The 10,126-nt window shown below is 39.2% G+C and overlaps 1 protein-coding gene across 1 annotated transcript in view; it reads right to left on the bottom strand.

Annotated features, from left to right (window-relative positions):
• The window catches only part of LOC138053353 (olfactomedin-like protein 2A), a 14,007-nt gene extending 11,835 nt beyond the window's left edge, over positions 1–2,172 (bottom strand). The window contains exons 1-4 of the mRNA XM_068900002.1: positions 2,082–2,172; positions 1,878–1,922; positions 796–873; positions 20–211 (exon numbers count right to left, since the gene is read on the bottom strand). Of these exons, the coding sequence (XP_068756103.1) occupies positions 20–211; positions 796–846 (243 nt within the window). The 5' untranslated portion in view covers positions 847–873; positions 1,878–1,922; positions 2,082–2,172. The remainder of the gene's footprint in view (positions 1–19; positions 212–795; positions 874–1,877; positions 1,923–2,081) is intronic.
• Positions 2,173–10,126: the final 7,954 nt, after the last annotated feature.

Below are 10,126 nucleotides of genomic sequence, written 5' to 3'. Positions count from 1 at the left end.
GTAATTTACATTTACATACGTGCTTCTTTGCCAGCTCAATAACAAGTTCATCCACTGTGTGCTCTGAAGGAATGTCAACCTCCCCTTCGAATCGCTTGGATAGATGCTGACTTTTTCCCGGAGACGATCGCTTGTAATGAAGTATGTTATCCTCTGAAATGGACCTATTGGATTGAAGCCGACTCTTCGCTGAATCAGAAAGCACCATTCCCTGAAAGATGGATTACACATTTATCCGCATTCATACCGATGTATTTCAAAATAAAAATAACACTAAAAGTTAAAAGAACCTCAAGAATCAATTTTTTTTGTTTGTTTTCGTTGAATATCAGGTCAGAGTATCAGGCTCTCGTCAGACGTGAGTTCAAGCCTGTATTTTACAAGGCTTTTTTGCAATTCCTTTTAAACAGCTAAACCCCGGCCCATTAATTAAACTGCAAGGATGTTTCAGTCTGAACGCTATTTCTCGCCCTCGAATTTCCCCCGTCCACCATCTCCCCGGAAAAATTAAACATCTGGGCCGAGTCTTTGGAACCTGGATACGTGCAAACCGCCAAGGCATCAAGTATTAATGGAACTTATTCTAGTGTTAGCAATGATCTTTTCTTAAACACTTCAGCCTCTATGGTATTCTTGGTTTTCATCCACGTGATGAGACAGCCATGTTGGTGTACAAAGCAATAGAAAATGGCCCCACAAGTTTTGCATAATAATAGAGTCGTTTACTGAATTGTTCTGTACACCAGCATGGCTGTCGTGACGTCACATGAAAACCATCAATAAACTTAAAATTACCTCAACAACACTAACTGAGAAGAAAAATAGTAACAAACAGCGGGGCAGCATCTCGCTTGGGAAAGGATTCGTCCAGATCTGTCAAAACAACACGCTTTATTAGACAAGCATAATTAATTATAGTGGAACTCGAATCTGTAGAATTACTACTTCGCCCAATAAGAGCTGATGATGAGAGTCAAATCAGCAAAATGCAAATGCATAAAGAGTCACGACGAAGATCGCTATGAAAATACTAAGTCATTTGCCCGTGGGATTCGGTCGGACAACACAAAGTTGTAAAAGATGAATGGAGGCTGCTTGGCAAAGTTTTTTCGTTTAGCCTACAATAAAAATCGCCCGATGGCTCTAAGCCCAAGTAAACGAGAACGTGGCATGACATCGAAACTATCGTTAAATTATTTTCGACACTAATTAAAGGCCGTTTACACTACAGAAAAATTTGGGTCCGGACACGTCAAAAAAGCGGTACGGACCCATAACTTTTGTAAAGCAACACTGGAGTTTCTACAAGGCCGTAAAGGCCGTTTACACGACAGAGAAATTTGGGTCCGGACCCCTCAAAAAAGCGGTACGGACCCATAAATTTTGTAAAGAAACACTGGAGTTTCTGCAAGGCCATAGGCGCCTATAAAGGCCGTTTACACAACAGAAAAATTTGGGTCCGGACCCGTCAAAAAAGCGGTACGGACCCATAGCTTTTGTAAAGAAACACTGGAGTTTCAGCATTTCTTTGCAAACGTTATGGGTCCGTACCGCTTTTTTGACGGGTCCGGACCCATATTTTTCTGTCGTGTAAACGGCCTTTATGGCCCTGTAGAAACTCCAGTGTTTCTTTACAAAAGTTATGGGTCTGTACCGCTTTTTTGGCGGGTCCGGACCAAATTTCTCTGTCGTGTAAACGGCCTTATAGGCGCCTATGGCCCTGTAGAAACTCCAGTGTTTCTTTACAAAAGTTATGGGTTCGTACCGCTTTTTTGGCGGGTTCGGACCAAATTTTTCTGTCGTGTAAACGGCCTTCAAAGTAGCTCTATTTTACTTCACTTTTACGCAATTATAACAGTTCTAAGAGCGGAACTTACCAAATCGTGTATGATTTAATTAAAACAGCTTTACAATTTTTACTCCTGTAAGGAGAAAGAACAAATAGCTTCAGTTATCAACTAGGGTTTTTTTTTTGTCCAAAAAAGTAAAATGTTCTGAGATGGTAAGAAGATTAGAAACACCAGAAACAACGTGCAAACGTATATAAACCAACTAACAAGAAAACATCAGAGCTAACTTACCACAGGTGTTCCCGGTGCAAAATGAATCGGGCAGTGGACTATCATTGCTTTAAAAGCCTTACTGGCGTGATTTCAATTGAGGAAGTAACTGTCTTTTTAATGTCAATGATATAAAAGGTGTGGTTTGAAGAGAGTGTAGAGTGCTCTTGTCCGCTTTAAATTTGCATTTCTAGCGATGAAGTATTTTTTCCGTGATTAACAACATAATTATTAGCCTTTGTCGCTTTGAAGGACATGAGCGCGCTTTCATTTTTAGACTTTTCTCCTGCTCTTGCTTTATTGGATAGTTTGTTTTTTTGGCTCCTTGCTCGTAATGTAACGAGTTGCAATTTTTTTAAAAACTGATTATTATTTTATCGTTTTCTGGCAGTTGTCAGTAACTGCGCTAAGACAACAATCGAGGTCCCACTTGGCTGTTTACTATGTTAAAAAAAGTTAACTATGGCAAGAAAGAAGGTCAGAAAAGTTTACTATACTAAGCGGGATTAACTCAGGATAAATAATACTATTTTAGGCCTGTTTACCATAGTAGGTCAGTTTTACTTTGATTCCGCCGCCGTTCCTATGAGGCGAAAAGTGGTCACACTATACGCTGTGTTTGCGGTAATAAAACTCCCTTTAACTATTAGGGAAAAAATGCCAAATTGTGACCAAACCATTGTTAGGCGTTGACCCCTCCAGAAAATGTTATTTATAAGTGGATTCAACGGCTGCGAAAGCAATATTGTGGAATTGATCGCATTTCCGGTATCTCAACGATGGAAGAATACTTTTTCCGTGATCAATGCTAAAATCTACGCCTTTGAGTAGCCTCTTTAGTCTACACGAAGTCTCGCTAGAGCAATAGCATTTAATAGCATATAGAACTGAAAGACTTTGTCTGAAATAAAGTAAGCAAAAGTCATAAACCGGGGTCACCCAAAGATAATCTTTGGTGAAATATGTCTTCGGGAGAGTCAAACTGCTCTAATAATTTCGGTTCTACGTTGCCAAACAGCTATAGATTTCTGTACTAAAACACAGGGGCACCCAACGAGAATATATTTCAAAACCACTTAAACATAGCATTGTTAAATGTATTTTGGCATTTAAACGGTAGATATAGCCATATTTTTATCCCCTAAAAAAGTTTTATCTCTTCGGATTTCCTAGCTGAAAGTCTAGTGATTCGAAAATTATAGGGATCCTACCTTTTCGAAACTTTCAGCCAGCAAAAAGGCTCTCGAAAATTCTAGGTGATCTTTTTAGGGTAAAAATCCGTTAAAAATGGGCAATTATACCAGTTTTTAGATGTTCGAAAATCCAAGGACAGGCAGGCAAGCAAGAAATTTTAGAACAAATGTTCCGAAAATTCTAGATCTCAAATCGTGTTCCGAACAGATATTTTAATTCCGAAAATTGACGTTGGGTGCCCCTGTAAAACATAAGCGAAAACGTTCGCAACCAGGAAAAAGTAGTCCCTTAAGATTTCGGGAGGGACATTTTTGCAATTTTTTGCCCTCAAAAAGGTCACTTATTGTAGTAGTTTAATTTCCGATGAGCAAATGGTTTGCTGGCAAGTTCTGAGAACAGGCACGTTCGGCTAGCAATTCTGAAATGAAGATATCATTCCATAAAATTTTTGGACAATTCAATTTTCAGCTAAGATTTCCGAACAGATCAAATTCTTCTAGGTGATAAAACATATCTTTAGACAGCCTTTATTCGTTACAAGGAGCCTAGAAATGTCTCTGAAAGGCTTTTGGCTTAATCTGCTCGTTGGGTGCCCTTGCTGCTTCATAAAGTGAATCGACTGCTCCTGGCCAATAATCTTTACTCAAGAATTTGACGAAATCGCAGTAGTCTAGTCACTTGCCATGTCACTTTGCAACGAGTTTCATTTATCCGGTATTACTCAAGCATAGTCGGAAAACTTGAATTAAGACCGCCCCAAAGACAGAAGACTCGGCAGGGGACTCGTGTTAGTTATAGGTCATCAAATTCACACAACTCTTGAGCAAATAGCTTTATTTTAATGAAATGTGAAGAAAAAAGCTCTTTTGCTCGTTCCCATCGTTCTGCATTCCCCCCCCCCCCCCCCCCCCCCGCACCAGTGTGGCTTAGGTTCGAGTCATACTGTGAGTTGTGTTTGTTGGTTGTCTACTCCACTCCGAGAAGTTTTCTCCGGGCACTCGCCGGTACTTTTTCCCCTCTCCTCAGGGTAAAAACCAACCGGTGATTTGATACGAGTTGATTTGGTTTGATTTCTTCATAGTGTCAACAATTTGTGCCTCAGCGCTGAAGACACTTGACACTTAAGTAAAGTTCAATATTATTTTCAATGATCAGTAAACCTTTTGAAAGTTAGAGCGTATTTTCCACCTAACCTGGGTTCACTAAGAAATTGGCGTGGGGATCAGATTTTGCCGGGAAGAACTTCAACATGCATGTACTTCTTCCTTCAGTTCCCTTCCAAAATGTCTAAACCGATTTATTTAACTTTCAGAAACCAACTTGAAATCCTAGCTTAGCTTTACTGGTGACTACGCATCCTTAATTTCTCGTTCTTTGTATCACTTTTATATTTTTTTGCAGAAAAATGCAGTAATTATTATCGCTTGCTGCTATAATTGTGATAAGCCAACCCAAATCTAACCAGATAGTAGAGCAGAGCCGTTTTACGTACATCTAAAGATGAGTGTCAGGTTTTACTTGGGCACAGCCGGAATTGATTTCATTTTTGTTTTTCAATAATTATTTCAAACAGCTCCAAAAAGTTAGTGTTTAGGGTAGCCCCATAACAAGCAAGCTTTCCGGTACCTACAGAAAGACCTCAGTTATTACTTACTTACTTACTTACTTACTTACTTACTTACTTACTTACTTACTTACTTACTTACTTACTTACTTACTTACTTACTTACTTACTTACTTACTTACTTACTTACTTACTTACTTACTTATCCTCATCGGGCCCATGAGGACTCTTAAGGCCACAGTTATTAGCCATCAATAAATGATAAATAATTCTTGGTTGGCTAATGATCCCATACACATTCTTTGTAAAATTTCGAATTTGCAAAACATCAATGCGAGCTCAGAGATGATGTGGTATATCGCGTTCAAAATTTCAGGAAAAGCTCATTTATACACTTTCAATCTTTAGTACTTTATTCTTGGCTTGCTGCTTAGAAAAAAGATAGCATCGTGCTAAATGAGTCAAGAATTGTACAAAAATTCCCCTATCTTATTAAGATAAGATGTAGTGTCGGCCCCGGGGGGGGGGGGGGGTTATAGATGTATCCCTGGTTGGGGAGGTGCGGCGCGGCCCCTCATACCCTGACCCTGTTTAAGGCAAATATCGCTGATTTTCCTACCCATTTTAAGACAGAATTCCGATTTTTGATACTCTGTTTAAGACATTTAACCCACTTTAAGACAAAAATTGATAAATAGATACCCTGATTAAGACAAAAAATGATAAATTCGATACGCTGTTCAAGATAAAAATCCCGAAAAACATACCCTGGCTGGCCGCACGTCCCCATTAAGCCCTTATAAGGGAGTACCCCCCTCCCCTTCCCCCCCCCGGGAGTGTCGGCAATGAAATTTGAATGCATCCCGCAGATTAGTTAATCTTGTTCTATACAATGACGACGCAAAGAAACCAACTTCCCGTTTCTTCGCTAAAAGAATACCTGATGGGTGTTTTGAAACAATTAGTTCATGATCGAAGTACTTAGAAAGCTTTCATTGAGAGCCCTCAATAATCTTGGGTTGCCTCGAGCAACCCTCAGGTACGTGCCCTTAACTACTTTCCGCGTATTTTGTAACTTGAAAAACACACGCAAACTTATGTTATGAATGATAAACATTTCCTTTCGCTTAAGGTGCTGTTACACTGTGAAATGTTTCGTGCAACTCAGTTGTCTCGCAATGTTTTGGCGAGATTGTGGCGAGACAAGTTGCACGAAACATTTCACAGTGTAATAGCGCCTTTACGTCAACAGAATGATTTTCCGCTTTCCGACAGGCCATCAACACGGATTTGAAACACCGTTATGCACATCTGGACCGTGAATGACTCACAGCTGGAAAGTTAATCATTCATTACTCTCATAACCGTCATTTATTTATTTGCTTTATTAATTAATTAATTATTTTTTTTTTTTAATTAGCATTTATTTCAGAGCAACGATTGCCGATTTTGTCGTTAAGCACTCGTATCATAGTGATTACAGACCGAATTGGACTCCACTCAGACCTATTACCATTATACATAGTAACGCACGCAATTTATAATTGCTTCTCATCTATTCTCTACTTTTTTGTTTTTATCATATTTTGACGTCATCTGAACGTAAAAGACTGTGTTAGTTTTACACCTCATCCAGCTTCATTATTAATCGCCTAGCTTTTTCCGTTCTATCACTAAGCACCGAGTTTTTCCTTTGTAAGCTTTAATTTCAACCATGTTTATATAAGCACGCTTTCCAAAACCTCGTTTCACGGTATGTAATTAGTTTTCCCACCTCTTTCGTTTTTAAGCTACGATTTGCATAGGTTTCGATCGGGAGGCGGTTTTTGTTTTCGTGTTACTGTGACTTTTCCTGAAAGCTTTTCACTTGTTCTGATTATATTAATTCAATTAATGATCCAGCAAGTAATAGTGATAACTAAGCAAATAAAAAATCAACAATACATTCATCATGTATGTTTCAGTATCCTATTTATTATTCCTTTGAACATAATATTTTGATATTTTTGATCTCTGCCATCCTAAGGGGATTCAGCCATTAATGATGCCCTCTTCAAAACCTCTGAGATAGAAAAGCAAATTTAGTCATCATGCACAGTAGGCCTAACTCCAACCTTAATGCTAACCATTTAAAATCAGTGCGTTTTGTCGACTAACTCATGAAAAATGTATGCTAACCACATCCCCTTACTTCCAGCACCGATTTACTTACCAATGTACACGTACTTGCTAACAATTGACCTAGGTTGAAATCACTTTAACCTGAATTTAAAATTTACCTGTGACAATTATTTCCTTAGTAAAAAAGGGTCCCACTGCTCCCCACTTACGTAAGTTGTAGAAACCACAAATCTCACGGGCAGAAAAATTGACTGATCAGCAAAGAGCCACGTGTTTTGACAGGGATAAAGGAGGGACAGATCGATTACTGTTTAAGTCGGAGTCACAAATCAGTTGACTTTTGACTTTTGATAAAAGCTTGGAATTTCGATATGACAAAAATCAACTTATTTATAAGTCCGACTGTACCACTCGGGATTTATTGGCGGGAAACACAGACAAGCACAGATCCCACTGAGCATAACCTGTACCACACACAAACGAAATTGCTTAATTTAAAGGAAAGTGTAAATGTATAGGCACTATAAAGGCGTGTGCTTGGATAACGCATTTTTACTCGTGGATATATCCACGAGTTTTGGTGAGGCGGTTCTTTATGCAAATGTGTCACTCCTGCGTAACCGGAAGTTCGATCTAATAAGCCAATCAGGATGGATAATCACAACACAGCTTAGAAAGCTGTGACTTCCTGTTAGCGTGGTTGTGCGCCGCCATTGCTGTATGTCGCTTTTATACTTACGGTAAGTGTTTGAGCACCTTCCGCTGCATTTAGAAGCAAGAAACGGAAGAATTAAAGAAATGGCTTTCTTCGAAGGTGAAGCAAAATATTCTGAACAAGTACAGATTGGTGCAATTCATTGTGCACCGCCTTTCACTGACCAACGCGAAGACTTTAATACGTGTAGAAATGGAATCGACAGGCACATGGTGGGAAGGCAGTGCCTGTTCATCCCCTAAGCTCACGGGGGATAAATAAATTCCATTTGGAAGGTGACTGCCATTTGGAGAGTAACATCGAAGCTATCACGAAGTTTTGCAAGCTATACCATCAAAGCCACATGAATACAACTTGAACAACATCCGTGAAATGAAAAACAGTGACGCAACCATGCTTCCAGACACTAGTACTTGTGTGGTGGATCATAATGAAGAACTGTTGAAAGACTCAGTCACTGATTATGTAACGAAAACTGATGAGAAATCCGTACCAATCTCCTGCGATAGAGCAAGGGCTGAGGCAGTACATGTACATGCTCCCCGGGACAGAGAACCTTCCAGGATTAATTCCTTACAAGAAAACGTCGAGCTTGTTTCAGAAAGACAAGGTAATTACAAAGTGTATGGTGCATTATTTAAATAAGGACTGAGCTCTTCTGAGTTGAGAAAGTGTTTATCTCTTGCTTTTGGAAAATATTATATCTCTATACCTAGACCGCAACTCAGACATAACAATCTTCGAGAGTAGGAGATTCTAATCTTCATTTTTATCTTATTATCCGCAGGACTGCTAAACACAAAACGACTTGTCAGTTCTATTGTGTATTCAAGATCAATCTGCTACTACGCATTCGACAAAATTGAACCAACAAAATGAGAATTATTGTCTATCAAGAGAAAGCTATTGATATCGGGAGACATTGAATCGAACCCATGCCCTGTTGCTCATGGAACGAGTACACATACAGCACAACTTACAGCACATACAATACTGAGAAATCCTTCTATAGTACTGTTGCAGGCTCGATTAGCTCAAAAAGGATTGAAGGCACTAGAATGTACCTCAGATGGTTCATGCTTCTTTTCTTCTGTTGTCCACCAGTTATACAATGATCTTTCCTGTCACATGAATGTCCGTGCTGCTGGAGTTGAATCCATCAGAAACAACCGTCAAAAATTTATTGGACCCATTACAGAGCAATTGTGCATTTGTTGTCACAGCAACATACATGGTGTGATGAAATGTTTCTATACGTATAAATGAATCCATTGAGGGGTGAGCACCAGTAACTGTTATCAGTCATATAAGCGGACAACAGGGAACTACTGTGAACACTGGACATCTAGATGGAAGACACTATGTTTCAGCATTTCAGTTACATTATTACAATGACAGTATTTCAGGTTATGAAATCAGCGGTGTTACCAATGTCAACAATAATATTATTCAGAGCCTGGTAGTAATCGATTAATTAACGATGGCCAAAAATGATGTGAGTGTCAGTAATAATTTCTACATTTAGCAGTGGCAAAAAAGAGCTTATATGAGAGAATCTATCAAGCGGAAGAGACAAAATCACTTGAAGAGTTCAGAGAAAAGAAAAACAATGCAAAACGCCAAAACAGATCTGAAAATATTAAAGCAGCAAGGGAATAGGAAAAGAAAAGCAATCCAGAACATATCAGGGACCTAAACAGAAAAGCATAAAACCATAAAAATATTTTAAGGAAAGCTATGCAGAGCTCCCGGGGGGGGTACTCCTCGGAATTCTTGGTGGGGGTGTGCCGCCCGGGTCTTCAAAACCCGACCCTATTTCAGACCTAAACATGCCATTTTCCACACCCGTTTTCAGACCTGACCTCTAAAATTCATACCCGTTTTCAGACCTGAACTTGCAAATATACACCCGTTTTCAGACATGGCTTTATAAAATCGTTACATTATTATAGCATCCGAGTGAAATCACAACAAAGTATATTACGTTAAAGCATGAATATTTTTTTTAGGAAGTATAAAGCACCAAGAATTGCATCAGGCACAAAATTCAAGCTTTAAATTGTGCCGTCATGAAAACAGTTTGCACATATACTAATCGATATAACGGGAACAGAATAACAGAACAGAACAATAATATGAAAAAAAACGAACTCGAAAGGAATGAAAAGCTGGAATGACATAGTTTATCTATTTCTTTTTCTCGCTATCAGTTAGTCGTTCCACTTACGTACTGAGAAGAAAAATATGTTTGTAAGCTTTCGTAAATGTTCCCGGCCTCAAAAACCCGACCCGATTTCAGACCATAATTGTCAATATCTATACCCATTTTCAGACCAAAACGGCTCAAAAACCATACCCTTTGGGGCGGCACATACCTATATACCTTATATAGGGGAGTACCCCCCCCCCCCCCCCCGGGGGCAGAGCTTAAGGCTAAACCAAACTGAAATTTGTCAAGGTCAAGACTCTATT

Source organism: Montipora capricornis, chromosome 6, assembly GCF_036669925.1.
Source record: "Montipora capricornis isolate CH-2021 chromosome 6, ASM3666992v2, whole genome shotgun sequence".
In the NCBI taxonomy this organism is placed as follows: Eukaryota; Metazoa; Cnidaria; class Anthozoa; order Scleractinia; family Acroporidae; genus Montipora; species Montipora capricornis.
Note: the sequence above shows the minus strand (reverse complement) of the source record. Positions and strands in the feature narration are given on the sequence as shown.